General features: G+C 34.3%; 1 protein-coding gene across 1 annotated transcript in view; it reads left to right on the forward strand.

Annotated features, from left to right (window-relative positions):
- The window catches only part of cdh13 (cadherin 13, H-cadherin (heart)), a 574,628-nt gene that overhangs the window by 333,266 nt on the left and 222,451 nt on the right, over nucleotides 1-18,911 (forward strand). The window contains exon 6 of the mRNA XM_068214885.2: nucleotides 301-445. Coding sequence (XP_068070986.2) covers nucleotides 301-445 — 145 coding nt within the window. The remainder of the gene's footprint in view (nucleotides 1-300; nucleotides 446-18,911) is intronic.

Below are 18,911 nucleotides of genomic sequence, written 5' to 3' on the forward strand. Positions count from 1 at the left end.
CAAGGGCTAAATTGCTGGTGATCGTGACATTAACATTTACCATCCCACAGGTGGGAACATCCTTCAGTTCATTTAAAAATCTTGTCTTGAAAATCTAAATATAAAATTAATATTTGATTTTTAAGTTTTGAATATCCGCCAATCATCTCACATCGCAAATGTGACAGTGAATGCTGACACTGAAAGCATTGAAAAAAAACCTTTACTTTCTCTGCCAACTGCTCCCAATTAGTCTTTCCGTTAAGTGTGTGTGTATGTGTGGGTTTGTACAATAATTCTGTCTTGTTCTCTCTCCCACAGCTCCAGGTTTCCACCACTGACCTGAGTGGCAAGTTAGTAGAGGGTCCAGTTGACCTGGACGTGTCTGTTATTGACCAGAACGACAACAGACCGGTCTTCAAGGAGCCACGTTACTCTGGGGAGGTTCTGGAAGGTTCCCCTACAGGTACTCTTTTGTGACCTAACAGTGTTCATGCTCTTGCGGTTGAACTGAATGTATCTAGGGAACTGATTACTGGAAGAAGAAAGTTGAGAGTTAGCTAAGAGTCTGGAAGTCTTTGATGATATCGGTTGGAGAGATGATGTTTGATGGAACTCAGTGCATGATAAGTGGTTGTTTCTCATTGGTTGTGTTTGGATCTCTGTTATTATTATGCATACTTAAGGTTAATGATGTGAAGAATCTCATGCTGCTTTTGTGTGATGCTTCTATTAGAGCTGCATGGTAAATCGTTAAAAGATTGCAATCTCGATTTAAATACCCACGTGATCTTAATTCTAATTTCTTGTGATTTACATATGTTTACTGATCTGTTGAAGATCATAGAGGTACATTAAAAACAGCGTTTGACACAGAGAGAGCAGTCACCATGTATAGTAGTTAAGCAGCTTCAACCTTTAGTCTTTCAACCAGTATTTTTATTTCTCTTATTTTTATTAAGTGTGTGTGCTGCTACTATATAATGCCTTATATTGGCTGCACAACATTTTTGCTTGACGTTTTTAACCGAAGAGTTAGGCTTGTCCATATTTGACTCATATTTTTGTTGAAACAATAGATTTTCAGAATGTTCTAGCAATGTCTTAGCAACTACCTAGGAGCAACCTTGAACACTTTAGCAACTGCGTAGAAGCTCATCAATATGACAACTACTTAAAATATTCTGGAAGGATATTGGATTTTTGCAAAGGCAATTGAAACACTGAAAATCTTCATTGGCAATTGTTTTTTATTGCTAACCTTTCTTACCCAAAATGGCCATAAGAAGTTCTAAAAGGTACAGATAAAGTTCAGGCCTGTTGGCTTACGTGTGTATTTTGGAGTCTGCTGTCTAGTCACACCTTGGGCTATGTCCTGCTGTAGGCAGTTTGAATGTCTCAGATTTGGGGTTTTGGTCTCATTTTAATGGAGGGGATAAAAAGACATTCTAACCATGCATTCACACCTCGCCAACGTGAGTGTCAAAGTAGCTGGAAGTCATTAATTTTCATCAGGAGCCGGTGGTGAGCTCAGGTGAAAGTAGCACGGCGTGCTTGGATGATGTGGGTATGAGGGAGAGTTGAAATCAGGTCAACTTTTTGGTATTGAGCTATGACGCGATTCTGTGGCAACCTAACAAAAAGTTCTGACCACATTAATTCCCAAGAAAAACAAAGCACAGAGGTTAATTACTGTTATGGCCGGTTTCACAGTTTGTAATGTACACTATAAAAATGCTGGGTTCCATGCAATTCCTTCCTGTTGTCCACAACACAAATAAATTAGGTTAACCAAGTTGTGTTTGTTTGTTTGTTTGTTTGTTTGTTTGTTTGTTTGTTTGTTTGTTTGTTTGTTTGTTTGTTTTTACAAATGTACGTGGGTTGAACGTAATTTCTTTTCATTTGTTTTTGCTTATTTTAAATAAGTAGTTTAAACAAGCAGCAATAATCATTTTGAAAGTGTATTATGTTAACAAATTAACATTCATATGAGAACCAAGGTTATTTAAAGTCTTCTACATTATCAATAGCATGTGGAAATTAAACTAGGACTTTAACATAAAAGCCTCAGTTTTAATAAGTTTGTTTAGAAGAGGATATAACATGAGCACAAATTGGATTGTCAAATTGCCAATGGCAGGGTTAGGGTTTTTAAGCTGGGCACAATTATATAATTTTGAGTTTTATCATTTTGCACATTTATTTTGTAACTAATTCAGTTGTAATCCTAACAAAATTGTTATTAAGTCAATTAGTTTTCAAGTATTCTGTGAATTATTTTTTTATTTAACTTTTAACACTTTACTGCTCGATATTGCAATATTCTAACTCTACTTATTTTTGCCATTGGTAAAAGATTGCGGAAGGTAGCTTGACTTTAAATAGTTTTGTACACCATCATGCTGATAACGTTTCTTGGTAACACTGTAGTTTAGGTCACAAGTCCTTCTTTTTACAGCTGGCTTATTACTAGACCCACACATAATCTGCATTTGCAGAAATCCACATATTTAAGCCCATCGTTGAGTCTATTTATTTACTTGTGTAAATGTTAATTTATTTTTATTCAGTTTTTAAATTAATTTGACAAATTTTATTGCAATATAATAATAGTAATATGAAAATGTTCACTTGATCTATTTACAATGAAGTGTGTAAAGTAATATTTTCTGTCTTTCAGTAGGTATTTTATATGAGAGACTTGCTTTGTTTACCAAATAAGTGGTTCTAATTGAATTTGCATTGTAAATATTAAATAAAAGTTAAAAAAGTATTATTTATTAGGTATATATTAAGTTTGTAGTTATGATACACCTAAAATCATTCCGCATAAATCCACTGATTTTTTTACAAAATTATTTATTTATTTTTTTTTTTTACAAATTTACAAAAATTATATATATAAAATTTATTATTATTTTATTTTTTTTTTTTTGCAGAAATAGCAAAACATGTCCGCAGATTCCGCCTGGCCTACTTATTACCTGCATTATATTAAGATAATAACATATGTTCATTAGTAGTTATCATGTATGATCTTATTCTGCATCCCACCCAAAACCTCAACCTAATTGATTGATTTAATCATCTTACTGCGATGAGAACGTAACACAATAATATTGTTTACATCATGGCATCATTGCAAACAAATCTCTTTTGTTTTCTGACAGCACAGCTATAAAGCAAAAAACATTATGTTTTATTTAAAAAATAATTGTAGTACACTTTCAAAAGACATCCCTAATGAGCAAGCACATTATCGCTGAGCATGTATCTTCACAGCGCTCACCACAGAGATAGCTTCGCCGGGCTAATCGTGAGCATCCCTCACAAATGGCAGCCTGCGTTTATCTCGCCACCAGAGAATGCTACATTGTTTTCATGATGTGTCTGATAAATCAAAAAAGAATTGGACCATTTACAAACTGCATGACACACTCTCTTCAGTCCCCTGCCCTCCAGGAAGAAGAAATTCATTGAGACACAACCCTGTCCTCAGAGGCCACAGTACTGCACTTCCATTCCAAAGTCCTTCCATCATTTTCCCCACATTTCCTCAGATCCCATCACTGCACGTTGCTGCTTTCTTTTTAACTTATTCTGCCATTGTTAGTTTTTGTGGCCTGTCACCAAAAACTTGCTTTAAAATTATGGAGTCCAACAACCTTTGTCACCCACAATTATCAAAAACAATAATAATACATATACAAAATAATAATAATAAAAACACAAATGTAGCTCAAATGCACATACCTCATTAACACTGGAACTACCAGAATTCTATAACTACTAGAATTGCACAGTCACCGTTCTCATATAAGACATAATGATATTATCATTATTAAATATTATTATTATTATTATTATTATTATTATTATTATTATTACTATTATTATTTGTTTATTTTTTTATTTATGTTATTTATAATATTTTTATTATTGTTATTTATGTATTTTTCTTTTTTCTTTCTTTCTTTCTTTTATTTATTTAAATGTTTATTTATTTGTTTATTTATTTTTATTTCTTAGAATTGAAATAATAATAATAATAATAATAATAATAATAATTATTATTATTATTATTATTATTATTATTATTATTATTGTTGTTGTTGTTGTTGTTGTTGTTATTATTTTGCCATACATATAATATTGTTATGCTATTGAGATATTAGAATTAAGCTTTGAATGTCTGTCATCATATTTTGTGAAGTTTTATTATTATTATTATTATTATTATTATTATTATTATTATTATTATTATTATTATTATTATTATTTATGTAATTTTATTGGAATTTATTATTATTATTATTATTATTGTTGTTGTTGTTGTTGTTATTATTAATATAATATTATTTGTTTATTTTGATATTTATTTTTTATTATTGTTATTTATTTAATGTATTTATTTATTTATATTATTGAAATCTAAATTATTATTAATATTATTAATATTTTTATTATTATTATTATTATTATTATTATTATTATCATACATATAATATTGTCATGCTATATTTACATTCCGCACTGCTAATAAGATATTAGAAATAAGCTTTGAATGTCTATCATCATATTTTTGTGAAGTCATCCTAAAAAGATGTCATCTTTTTGGTAATACACCCTATAAATGTGTATGAGTTGCTAGACTGTTTACAAAAGCTGCACACCTCATTTTCACTTCACAAGCAGCTAGGAAAGCAAGTTTTTTTTCTTTTTTTCACAGCACTGAATATGTTGTTTAGATTTACATATTATCAGAAAGTTTATTGTCACACATATTAAAGGCATGGGAAAAAGTAACTTACACTGAAATGTGTGCGTTATTTTGACACTATGGTAGTTTGAGGCAGAAATAATCGGAACTGTGTTATGTTTTCTAATTTTAATAAAATAAAAATGTTTCACAGAAATATGGAGACATGTAGGAAATGTCTGGAAAGTATAGATATGTGGGTTTTATTTTAACAAAGTTATTCATTTACAAAATGTAAAAACGGTCAAAATGATGCCTCAGTTAATATCATCAATGTAGATTTATGCTCACAGTCAGAGTAATTCATAAACGCCTGTTTATTGTTCACTGTATAGCCACGGGACAGGCTCATTACATATAAAAAAAATAAATAAATAAATCAGAGGATTGTACTAATAGCATAGCATTTTTTTTTTTGTCAGCACGTCAGAACAGAGCAATGACATGCTAGTCTAAGAATTTAATCAAAATTACTTCAGAAACTGCATAAATGGATTCACAAACCAATCAGAAACATCTTGGATCAATCTAAAAATTGTATTCTCTTCCTTTCTATTATTATCTGACTTTTTGAACATGTGAGAGGGACGATCACATCAAACATGCTTTTACATTTTAAAAACGCCAGACGCACCTAACTGCCTTTTTGTTGACAAGGAAAAAAAAGTATGGTGCGTTTGGCAACAACTGAATAAGCTGTGTATTGTAACTTTAGCTGCTTAAGATGAATTTGTTTTGTTGTTTCTGGAATGTCAGAATAGCGTGTTTAGGCTCTGGCCTCTCTTGAAAACAGCAGCTCATTTTCATTTAAAGGCATGTTTTTTGTTTACACAGAAATAGAGGCAAATGACAAGCCAAAAATAAATATGTTTTATTTTTGGCTGTTTTGAGATGAAAAATCACAGACCCCAGAAATAATTTGACATATTATGAAAAGAAGCATACTATATGTCCCCTTAAAACAATGTATACCCACATCCTTAAAGGGGACATATAGTATGCTTCTTTTTATAAGACAAGAATGATCATATCACAATGTTTTCTATGTGAAGCCTAGGCATCTCTGCTTTCATTACAACAAACAAACAAACAAACAGATGTCAACTTCAAATGTCAGTAATAAAACCAGGATGAACTGATCCAGATGGAGTAGCTGGATAGAACATGATACGTTTAACCCAATGAGTGGTTTAATCTGTGCTCTGTCAGAAGTGAATTTGGGTGGAAGGAGAAGAGCATTCCTAACAGTGGGAAACTTTCCACCCGCTTCCAGAGTTGCTGTAACTCAGTTAAGCAAAGTGAGTTTATCTAATCGCCAAAAGAGGAAATGAAATTTGGTGGAAAGACTTAATGGAATTAAACTTAGACCTTCATGCAACCGGGGAGGAGATAAACACCCACAGGCCAAGCAGTGTTTCATGGGCATGTCCAGGAACTGTTTCCATTTTTAGAAACTCTGTGTTTGATCTTATATATTGAAATAAATATTTTATAATAAATATAAAACAACATTTTCTAATAATAATAATAATAATAATAATAATAATAATAATAATAATAATAATGATGATGATGATGATGATGATGATGATGATGAGGATGATGATGATGATAATAATAATAATTATAATAATAATAATAATATTATTATTATTATTATTATTATTATTATTATTTGTGGAATAAGCCAAATACTGCATATCTGCATTGGCAGCTTATATATTTTTTACATTATTTTAAGTTCCAGAACACTATTTTTATTTTTAGCTAAGTTAACTTTTTATTTTATTTTTTTTAATTAGGAACATTAAAGATAAAGGTCAGCACTCTTCAACGTCTCCTATAAAAACACTTTTTTTCAGTCAGGACTAAGTGCCTCTTTAAAATTAAATTTTTTGGCTCCAATTCTTCACTGCATTTTCATTGGCACGTCTATCACCTTTTAAGAAACCTTAATGTTAAAGATACATGATTAATGGAGAGTAGATCCATTTTAATGTCTATTGCCTCTCAATTAAAACCATTTTCTTTGGAAGACATTTCAAGTAGATTATTTGAAAAGCCCTTGCTCCGTTCACCAATAAAAGTGGCACTTTTTATAGTTCCATTATCTTTCATATTAATCAAAAAACAGTTGCTTTCATCATTTTCATTGCATGGTTTAGGCCAGTGATTCAGAGGTGCAGAGTTCCTGTTTAGATTGCCATTGTCACTGCTTTACCCAAGGAGCATGTGTGCAGTGCATTGTGGGTGCAGGTGTGCACTGCAGGGGACAATTATTTATTTATTTATTTCTTGGTGACTTCCTCTCTCCTCTTTAGGCTTGTGTATGTACGGGTGCAGATGTGCACAGCTTGTAACCTCCGCTATGTAGACGTCTCCTGAGCAAAGGGAGGATGAATCTGTGTTGCTTTTTAACACTTCTTTTCAAAGGTTCTGCTAAGTGCAATGTCAGTGTGTGTCCTGAGAGGAAATGAAAAAAAGGGAATTGAGTGCTTTTAAACAAAGCTTTCGTTAATCAGCACTGGAACCAACAGTCAGGGGCCTCCCACTTGGGTCTTGGGTTTAAGATATTCGGCTCTTACCCCCCACCTGCTTTAATCAGCATGACCGCTGGCACAGGTTACAAATTAAAGGGCTCAGCATGGGTACTGATTAGTCAAGCTTTCTGCAAACTGCCTTTCAACAAGTTGCAAGTCTGTGTGACTACATGCATGAGTGCACACGTGTTTATGACGACGGTGTTAGAAAGAGTGCCAATTTAAAATTAACCGAATTTCATGCGAACAAAATGTAGGGCAAGACATAAATTGATTATTAAAGGAATAGTTCACCCAATAGCAAAATTGCTGTCATCATTTACTCACCCTACCCTCAAAACCTATTCGAGTTTTTGGTAAAACTTAATTTGAAGGGGTTTTTATAAAACTGTCGTGAAAGCTTAATAATCATGACATGATGGCTTTATGCATGCTTTTGACAGCTGTCATTCGCTCAGTTATGGCATTTAAATGCAAAGATAACATTGTTTGTGGTGACTTTGTCATGACAACTTGACATTACCAAGACAACATGACGTGTCATAAATCTGTCATAAACATGATTGTCATAAAGCCATTATAATTGGAATGCTTTTCTGATACTTTTTTCAGTGGATCAAACTGAATTTGTCTTTAAAAATACAGTAGTCCAGATTTGAAGTGAATCAAAAAATTCTTTCAAAACTGGCCTAAGACAAGAATAGGTGTTTTTCAATAATTTTTGGACAACTTTAAAGCATTGTGATGATCCACTTCAAATGTTGACTACTGTATGTCAATCCTTTCTCAATACCGTAAGTAATTTGTTAATTGTTTGTATATAATAGTGTAGTTGTTCATATATCAGCTTTTTGTTTATTCAACAAATTGAATTATTGTTCTTTTATATTTGGTTATTTTCATTCTTGTACACTGTAAATAAACCATCATTTTGCATGTTACATCAGCGAGTAGTGCCATCAAATTTTTCGAGGTTTTATCGCTTTACCAAATATCGAGAACCCACTATGAGCCTTATAACCAAGCCAATGACACGAGGGGTTCCCTTCTCCTGCTGCTTAAGGATTGCTATGAGGGTGTGTTGCTGGTGGAATTTGACTATGGTGTTGATTTTGTTCAGTCAGTTTACTTATGTCTCATGTTTTGGACTGTGGGATAAAACTGGAGGACCCAGGGAAAACCCACGGGAGCACAGGGTGAACATGAACTCCACACAGAAATGCCAACTGGCCGGGTAGAGACCCGAACCGGAAACATTCTTGTTGTGAGGCAACAGTGCTAGCCACTGGCCAGCCATGCTGCCCTATAGAGGAAAAAGAGGAGAAAGGGTGGAAGGGGGGATTCTTCAAGATGAAGATGACTAAAAGTAAGATGCTTTGGTTATTTATACTGAGTTAGTAAACGTCTGATTGGTGGTTTGTACATTAGCTGTGTCAATCATAAGCACATGATCCTCTTGAAATTTGTTTATAAATAAACTTCACTTAATGACAGCTGTCATAAGCATGCATACAAACTAATTCATATTCATGATGTATCATGTCTTGATAAAAAAAAAAAAATCATGATATTTTTATAAACAACTGCTTCAAGTAAAGAGTTTCTTTCTTCTGTTGAAAACAAAATAAGATATTCTAAAAAATGCTGGTTGCTGGCACCCATTAACTTCCATAGTTGTTTATTTCCTACTATGGAAATCGATATGTCCCAGCAACGAGCATTCATAAAAATGTCTGTCTGTCCGTCCGTCCGATTGTCCATCCGTCCGATTGTCAGTCCGTCCATTCATCCATTCCATCCATAGCTATACAGATTTATATTTAAAAACATATGCTATAAAGCTGTGGGATGGTTTAAAATAATTTTCCATCTAATCGACACAGTTCCAGCTGCGCTGTTTACACAGCTTAACTTGTATTGAATCTTGAACACTCCTCTGAGGTGCTGAAAATCACAGGTGCAATGAAGAACCCAGGAAGCCTTTTATAGACTTCACAAATAGAAAAACGAAAGAGCAGACAAGGGGAAAGGCAACTGAGAAATGAAGATATTCCCCCCAACAAAAATAGCCTGTGGAAATGGAGAGAGAGGGAAAAGAAAGGGAGAGGGTGAGTGAATAAAGGCCTGCCAGAAGTCTAGCTGTTTGCTCAGTTATCACTACGCACAGAAATGTCAGAGCGCTGCTGTGTTCCCCCCTATAGGCAACTGTCCTCCCAATTCAGAACAAAATAAACATTTCACACGACACACGCAAAACAGTGAGGGGGGAGGCGGGGAGGAGCCTGGAGAAAGAGAGAAAGAATGATAGGTACAAAACAAATGGTCATGACCACGACAACGGAGTTCGAGTCCAGTGAAAAACGGACAAAAGAAAGACAAAAATATAAGGCAAAAAATAAAAATAAATAACAGTGTGAGAATGTGTGAGAATGTGGTTTCCTTGAATAATATGGTTAAAGTCAGGCATGCGTTTTTCTTTTTTTCTGCATTGCTTTTTAAATTAGCATTTATTTCTGTATTTGTTTATTATTATTGCTTTTATAAACATCATTTGGGGGAAGTAGGAAGTGGGTGGGCTGGTCAATTGGTGCTTTTGAAAACACTATCGGTTGGGTTTAGTGAAGGAGGGGGGTGGGTCAGTCGATCAGTTAGTAAGTTAGTCATTAAGTCGACAGTGACATCCAGTGACCTGGATTTGTGAAAACAAACACTGCAAAAACAACGTAGCTCCTGGGACATATTTGGTGCTCTCTAAAAATGTATATAATGGTACATTTTCAGAATGAGCCTAATCCTGCCCAATTCCTAAACCTATCTACTGTGCTTCCTTACTAACTTTTAATAAGCAACTTATTTATTAAGCTTCTAGTCTTAGTTAATGAGGTAAATAGCATGGATTGCACATTAAATTAAAGTACGATCAGTATATCTTACTTTGTATAAATGCTTTTCTAAGTACATCATAATAATACTACAGTATAATAAACAATTTTTTTTCTAAATAATAAATGAATAAATGCACAAACAGCTGTTGTGTGGGTTGTGTGGTAGCTCAGGTGTTCTGTCAACGGCATTGCTCAGTTCAGCAGCCTGTAATCAGTGATGCTCGGCTCTGTGGCAGAGGTTGTGAATACCTGCTGCTCTGCCTGTATATCCTCACCTTCTGACAGGACCGTTCGCCTTCTCAGCCTCGCTGCAGCCTCCGGCCTGATGTGGCAGCTCTGAGAAAGTGGCGTGGGGCCGGCGGAGTGCTGGCCTCAGAAAATAAAAGGCAAAAAAAATCAATAGCTAATTGCCAGGACAGGCCCCCGAGGAGGGCCGGCTAGACCCCAGCTCGGATTGATCTTGGCCAGAAAATGATTGGGCTGAGGGTGACACTAATGCCAGCAGGTAATTTGTAGCATAATGGCATGATGTCTGTGCCATTAGGATTTCCCAGCGCCAATGTCTCCCTCACAGGATGACCCCTGCTCCCTGCTGCCGAGCGGCTTTTCAAACCCACAATGCCTCATTATCTGTCGATCAATCCCATGCTGACTGCCATAATATGGACTAATACTGAACTATGATCTGAATTATTTGTTTTAGAGTAAACTTTAGTGCTTGACCAAGGAAGAAATGGATAAATATTTATTGAACCATTCTGTGGCTATAAGATTTACTTTCTATTATTGAGTTTGATTGGCTTAGCAGTGATTCAACTGTGCATATATATTTAAAACAGCTTTGTATTGTCGTTCTTGTTCAATGTACACAGCTGCAAATTGGATTATTTAAGACATTATTATATTAAGTTTATAATATAAATATACAGCTCTGTGTTTTTCTCTCTCACTTTGATTGATTGATTGATTGATTGATTGATTGATTGATGATCATGAGTTTTACAGGGAACTTTCAAGAACACAAGTGAGATTGTTTAATTGTCACCTGACTTAATTTGCTCTCACCTGCTTTGTGCTTTTATCCCAGGTTGCAGCTGTGTTTGTCACTCAGAGATCTTTTCCGCCAGTTCTACACAGATATGTTCCCATGAGGAATAACACAGGTGTTCAGAACGCCATCTGCATCCCACACAATCGCAGCTGGATTAGCTGTCACTCAGAGGGAGATATGAGAGTTTACTTAGAGTTTACCGTTTCACTCAGTGCTGCGCTCTCAAAGGCAAAAGTGCTATTGCATTTCCACTAAACTGTTGCCTGCGTTTAGAGTCATCCATAGCCAATGAGTCATTTGAGATAAAATATATCCCTTTAAAAATAGCTTTTCCAAACATAGGCTTTTAAACTCCTCTATTTAATGGACATTTTAAGTCGTATCTGTGTTCTAGTTTAATACGAGATTATTCTGAAGGAGACAAATTGTGCGTTGGCTATTATTTTATTATTGCCTTTAAGGAATATGTTTCTCTAGACCACAAAACCAGTCATAAGTGTCAATGTGTATATTTGGGGTGTTAACATACACTGGTCTCACAGATCGGTTCGATTGCAATTATGATGTGAACGATTTGGTTCAATTCGATATCTTGGTGCATCACGGTACACTGACGATGCTTTCCATACAAAATTTGATATTTTATTAAGCAACACAACAATACTTATAATAAAATGTATCATTTATAAATATATTTATATTTTATTTGTAATACAATTTTGTCCTTTTAATACAAGCAGTCAGATATATGTACTGTACCTTTAAATATTATCTGCTGAAAGAATGTTTCAAACAAAACTAAAGGACATTCACAGAACAACATGAGCATTTATAGCAAATAAACAAATGTAAATATTATCCCGCTTGCTTTTTGAATGTTGTTGAGCGAGTTCTTAAATGCCTATGATTGACCACATGCTCAACAAAGAAGGCTGCTATTGGATCTAATGGTCAGCCCATCTCTGGCACTGTTCAGCAAGCAGTGACACTGGAGAGTGTGTGTGTGAGAGAGAGAGTTTACAGCTTTTATTTTTTCCTAGCTATAGGTTCTGATGTACTTCCCTGTCAGTGAAAGACTAGCAAACTCATAAGCAGTGATTTGTGCACAGTTATCTGCTTTTTAAGCAGTTGGGAGTACTAGCAATCTCCTCCCTCGCCATAGTAACCTACCGCTATATAACGCATATGTGATAAATAACGTCAGTACATAACAATCATTTATGATTATTACTGATCCAAACCCAAATTGTTTGCATCTGCATCTCGGTGTATCAAAGCAACGATTAGTTTTGATACCCCTAGTGTATACGTATATATAAAGTTGGAAATTTACACAATTTTATAAAGGAAGATTATCATTTTAATATCCTAAGGATTTTTATAATATAAGACAAATCTATGATTTTGACCCATACTGTACAATATACTTTGCATATTGCAAACATATACCTGTGAAACATGGATTTGTGGGAATCTGTAACAATAGCATTTAAATAATAATCATACGCAAATAATCTGTACATCCATCCATAAAAGTGTTAATGTATTTTTATGGAATGTGTTGTTATTTGTTATATTTTTATTTATTTATTTATTTATTTATTTATTTATTTATTTATTTATTTATTTATTTATTTATTTATTTATTTATTTATTTATTTATTTTTAATTTTTTAATGTTTCTGTTTATTTATTTATTTATCTATATGTTTATTTATTTATCAAGATATATTTTTATAATTTGCCTTTTTTTGACAGGATAATAGAATGATAAGAATTCCCTAATGTGGGAAAGAGAGATAAGGAAAGGTCCATGTGCCGGGATTTGAACTTGGGATGCCCAGAGTGCTGTTGTGCTATATGTAGGTGCATTAACCACTAGTACACTTATAACTAGTACCCAAATAAATACATGTTTAAAAACAGTTATTTTAGAAAATCTTTGCCGTTTATGTTTGCCAATGCGATTTAAATACATCCAAATTGTCCAAACGGATTTTCAGCACATACAAACTAGTCAATTTGTGGGTACCAAGGGTTCCATTTGCCAAAAAAAAAAAAGACTTGATGATCTGTAGCCATCCAGAAGCAGCTAGCATGTTCCAAAAGCACAACTCCCTTCTTAAGCTGCATTTTCCAGCAGAGGCTTCTGGAGTTTATGATTCGCCACCCTGCAAACACTCCATCTTTTGAATATATTTCATGAACTTGCTGTACATCACATCAGCGCACTTGAACTCGATGTGCTACCCTGCATCATTTCAAAGCAAAATTGCATCATTACGTGCCATTCAAATGGATTTTTTTCCCCCTTTATTCTCTTATTCTCTCTCGCCTCTTTGCTTGTTTATAGTCCTGAGGGTTGCGATGCAAATGGCGAAGGCACTCTTGGAGTTTCAGGGCCTTGTGAAAGGACAGGAGGGATCTGCCCCAGACATGAGTGGCGGGTTGGCCGTGGGCTCCCCGTGGGGGATCCACTACAAGAGCGCTTCTAATCTATTAAAGCGCTTCTGCTCTTTCCTCTACCCACAATCCACCAGTCCACTGCACGCCTGCACTTGATTATCTGTCCCTCACTCTTTCTGTTACTTCTCCCAGTGAGGAATAGAAGCAGACAGAGCGTGCAAGACACAAGAAAACCAATCTCGGCCCATCTCCCTGTCTTGTTGTCCCTTGTCTTTGATGGCCGATGCTATTTTAAAGCCTCGGGACTCCCAGAGCTCTAGGCCTGGTTATCTTCCTTTCACTCTTCCACTGGTACATTTCCAGATGAGATAATTGTTTTAGAGGCACATTGCTTTTAAAGCGATTCGGGATTTAAAAAATGAAGGTGAACAGCGGTTTCTGAGAACATAGTGTTCGTAAATAGCATCGTATTTTTTTTTTTCTTTCCTAGATGTGTTTGATTTAAAGCAGAGTGTTAGCTTGTTATTGTGACAAGGCAGTAATAAGGTAAATGCAGCATCTTCTGCTGCTGGTTTCCTGAAGTACAAGCCATTGTTTCTTTCAGTAGCAAATAGGGTTTCAGCATCAGTATCGCAACAATAGTCACATTGCAAAGATATGTAAAATGCATGTAATTTTTATATTTACAGTACATAGAAAACCATAGAGTATGCACTGTTTATTTATTGCTTTATTGCATTGATCTATGTTTGTAGTTTGTTTATTACATTTTATGCTTGATTCATTGGCCTACAGAATCATCCCAATCAATCAAAATTTGTGCATTTGATGACACTTTTGGCACAAATTCTCATTATTGCTTATTAGCATGCATGTTATTGAGATATTAACTGCTTATTAGTACTTATATTCTACATAATCGGCATGATCTTATTCTACATCCAACACCTGATACCTAAACTATTCTAATATCTATTAAGGAGCAAATTATGAGTTTATTGGAGCAAAAGTAATGGTTTGCTAATAGCAAGATTTAAAAGAAAGTGTGACTATAAATCCATTCCAAATAAATCTGTACGTATAGGCGACGCAGGGGTGCAGTAGGTAGTGCTGTCGCCACACACCAAGAAGTTCGCTGGTTCGAGCCTCGGCTGGGTCAGTTGGCATTTCTGTGTGGAGTTTGGATGTTCTCTCTGCATTTGCGTGGGTTTCCTCCGGGTGCACCGGTTTCCCCCACAGTTCAAAGACATGCGGTACAGGTGAGTTGGGTAGGCTAAATTGTCCATAGTTTATGATTGTAAATGAGTGTGGATGGATGTTTCCCAGCGATGGGTTGCAGCTGGAAGGCCATCGGCTGCGTAAAAACTTGCTGGATATATATGCAAAATAAAATATCGCAATGTCCAATTTATCCAGTATTGTGCAGCCCTAATAGCAAGACTGGTGGCCGTTTTGCTGTCTTCAGTTGTGTTTTAATGACACTCTTAATGAGTTGTGGTGTTTCACATCAGCTTTGAAAAGTCATATTCATAATAGTTATGGATACCGATGAACGAAAAATTATTAAACCTGCTTTGAAAATGGTATGCTTTTAACAATATATTCCATGTGCTGCTTAAAGGAGCAAGGACATTTTTACAGTATTTCCTATATTTTTTTTCTTCTAAATAAAGTCTTCTTTATTTATTTTTTATGTTTAATGAATTTTTAAGACTGAATTAATAGCTTTAGCTTTAGAATATGCACTGTTAACAATTTCCTGTAGAATCTACCGTAACTTACTGGCAGCAGTTTGTCAGTAACTTACTGTCAATTCATTACAGTAAAAATACTGTACTTTTTCAGAAGCATATATTCTCTGTATATGTATTTACAGTCTTGTATATCTTTACTATAAATAAAGGGGAAAAAAATTGCACACACAAATTATACAAACAGTTTCGTTCGTTCGTTCGGTCATTCGTTTGTTCATTCATTCATTTTCTTTTCGGCTTACATTTTCATATTAAGATATTCAGTATATTCAATACATTCTTTCTTTCTGTTTTACCAGTTTCTACATTTTTTTAAGAGCACAGAACCCTGTATTATTCTTTCAGTCAACCACTGAATTTCTCACAGATTATTCTGGCTGCTTGTACAACTGTAGAAGTCTAAAAAATTAAGGACCAAGTGTTTTTCTGAAGCGAGTTTAGCTGTCAGTGAAACACTGCAGCCTAAGAAGCAGAAGTAGACGCACTTTCTTCAACTGTCATTGCAGATGTAACTTACAAAACACAGTAGAGAACAGCTTTTGACACTTTTAATCCTCCGATCCACAATCTCTGCATCATGACCAAGTTCTTCACGTCCTGCAGATGCTTTGCTCTTTTTATCCATTACCTCTCACTATTCAGTGTGACAGGCTGTGTGAAGATAAACACTAAAGGAAAGACTGGAGCTTGTTTAGTGTCAGGTACCAGCTGCTTCCTAGTCTTGCTTATTTTAAAAGGGACATATTTTGTCCTTTTTCATAAGATGTAACATAAATCTCTGATGTCCACGAAATGTTTGTGTGTAAAGTTTCAGCCCAGAATACCCCACAGATCATTTTTATAGCTTGTCAATTTTGTACAAGTGAGCAAAAACACATTGTTTTTTGTGCATGTCTCTTTAAATGCAAATGAGATACTACTATTCAGAAAAGGGCAGGGTGTTTGCATGCTATTCTGACACTTTAGAAACAAAACAAAACAAACAAACATGACACAGCTAAAATATTATAAATGACGTGGATTATAACCGTACATAGTTCTAGTGTAACTAGCTCTTCTAGAAATTCTTACATGTCATCCCAACACAAATTGATTAATTTAACTTAGTCATTTTTACAAATGTAAGTAGATTGAACATAATACAATTAAGTTGCTTCAAAAATAACTTGTGTTGTTTCAACTCATTTTCAATTAGTAGTTTAAACAAGCAGCAGAACAATTTTTTTGAGTGTATTAAGCTGTTTGGATGTCATGTCTGGACCAAAGATGAGCATTAATATCTTCTAATATCTTTTGTTTTTGAACTAAGTTGTTTTTGTCTTGCTTTCTTTTTGTATTATTATCTGTGGCCCATTTTAGCATTAGTTTGCATAGCTGGAAGGATTGCTGCTTGGGTGCACATTTGTTTTAGGGCCTGAATGTTTTGATTGGATATTGATCCCAGATCCTGATGGGTTTGGGGTGCTTGGCATCGTCTTGGACCACTATGCATTTTTCTGACCCCATCACCACCCCAATCATCTCTCTCATTGCGGTAAAAGTTTGGCATGGTAAACTTATGTAAATACCAACAAATAACAAATGTAGATGTATATGTACATGTAAATGTACATCTACATTTCATGAGTTACAAGACTCTTCCATAAAATATCACTTATGAAAATATATTTGTTTTTGTATTTTCAAAGAACAAAACTTATTTTGTATAACTATACATAGAGATAGTAAATAGATTTAGATAGATAGATTTTTTTACACTTCAAAATAGCACTATTACAGATATGCTCCAAAAATAAGAAAAAATAGGCTCCTTAATGATTGTTCAGCAAGGAAGCTTGTACTTCATGAGTACAAGTCACTTGAGGATACATATAACATTCAATGTGTCTTGGAAATTAGCTATATAAATCTGTTAATTAATACATACAGTATTCTGAAGGATCAGCAGTGCAAAACTGTTGAGAAACAAATAGTTTTCATGTTTTCATTTAATTATACAGATGAGAAAGAGAGAAGGAAAACAATATAACAATGTTAATGTGGTGATAAAGAGCCAGTGTGTTTATGCTATATAGTTGTGTTCAGGGAAAATTTCTCAGTGCAGTTTTCAGCTTTTTTCATGAACTGTAAATGTGCTAAAAGTAGTATTAGGAAACAAAAACACAAGCAGTATTACATACAGTATTACATACAGTATATAAGTACAGTATTACAGACAGTTCCAAACACGAATGACTTACTTTACTATATGAAACAAATATAAAGTCAATGCTGATGATTATGTTAAGCATCAATTACAAATGATACGCATTCTGTACAGTAAAACAATGTTACATACACACTTCTGTTCACTTCTGTTCAAAATGTTAAGATCCCAAGCTGTATTTATATGTATGTATTGTTACAATTTTAAATAAGAGTTTTCTATTTTAATGCATTTTGGAATGTAATTTATTCTCATGATATCAACTTCTTCAGTCTTTCTCATGACTTATGATCTTTCTGAAATTCATTAAATGAATATCAGTGAGTCCCAGTATTATGTTGCAGTCCACTTTCATTATTTAAACATAAATGCTAAGTGGCAAAACTGCAGCATACTCTCAATAAACTGTATTTAATCTGTTTGCATTGACACATATAATATAGTTATCATTATCTAGTGAGAATAGGAAAGCAATAACAACTTTAGTGACACAATATCATCAGAAGAACTTTTAGATGTTTTCTTCTACCCAACTGATTAATGTTAAAAGCAATTAAGTCAAATCAGAATCCATACCATTGTAAAGAGTGTGAGCATCCACTACAGAAACCCGCAGTGCATTTGCCTCATGCACATAGGGCATCAATTTTAAATATACCCAGTAGTCAACAATTGAAGTGGATGAAACAAGTTTTTCAGAATTGTCCTAAGACAAGAATGGGCATTGTTCAATAGTTTTATCACAACTTTGATAACTGCTGTTGATCCACTTCAGATGTTGATTATTATATTGCTAATAAAAATAAATAAATAAATAAATAAGCTGTGAATTTCATGGCTATTTCTACAAATACACCCATTCAACAAAGTAAGAGGTCACCCATAAAATAGCATTTGCTTACAATTCACTCATCTTTAAGTGTTTTAAAACCTCTATGGGTTTCTTTATTCTGTTGAACACAAACAATACAAATGACAAAAGTCAATGGTTAGCAGATTTTCTGCTTTCTTCAAAATCTCTTCTGGTGTTCAACATAATTCAAGACATAAATATCAGTTTTGGATGAACTATCCCTATAAAGGCTCCTACACACCGGGACGCTTTTCTTTTGCGTTTATCGTCAGTGTTTTTCGAGACGTTTTTCCATATTCAAACCCAAGCGATTTTTACTTGCGTCAAGCAGAAGAGTATGCAAAATCACTTCTTAACGTTATATGGCGCTACACAACTTTAAGCTTTTGACCGCCGCTTATAACACAGAAGAAGAGGAAGAAAGGAAGTTCACAAGCTTGTTGTTAAAGTTACTGGTGACTTGAACAAGCATGGATGG

The sequence above is a fragment of the Danio rerio genome, chromosome 18, assembly GCF_049306965.1.
Source record: "Danio rerio strain Tuebingen ecotype United States chromosome 18, GRCz12tu, whole genome shotgun sequence".
Classification (NCBI taxonomy): Eukaryota; Metazoa; Chordata; class Actinopteri; order Cypriniformes; family Danionidae; genus Danio; species Danio rerio.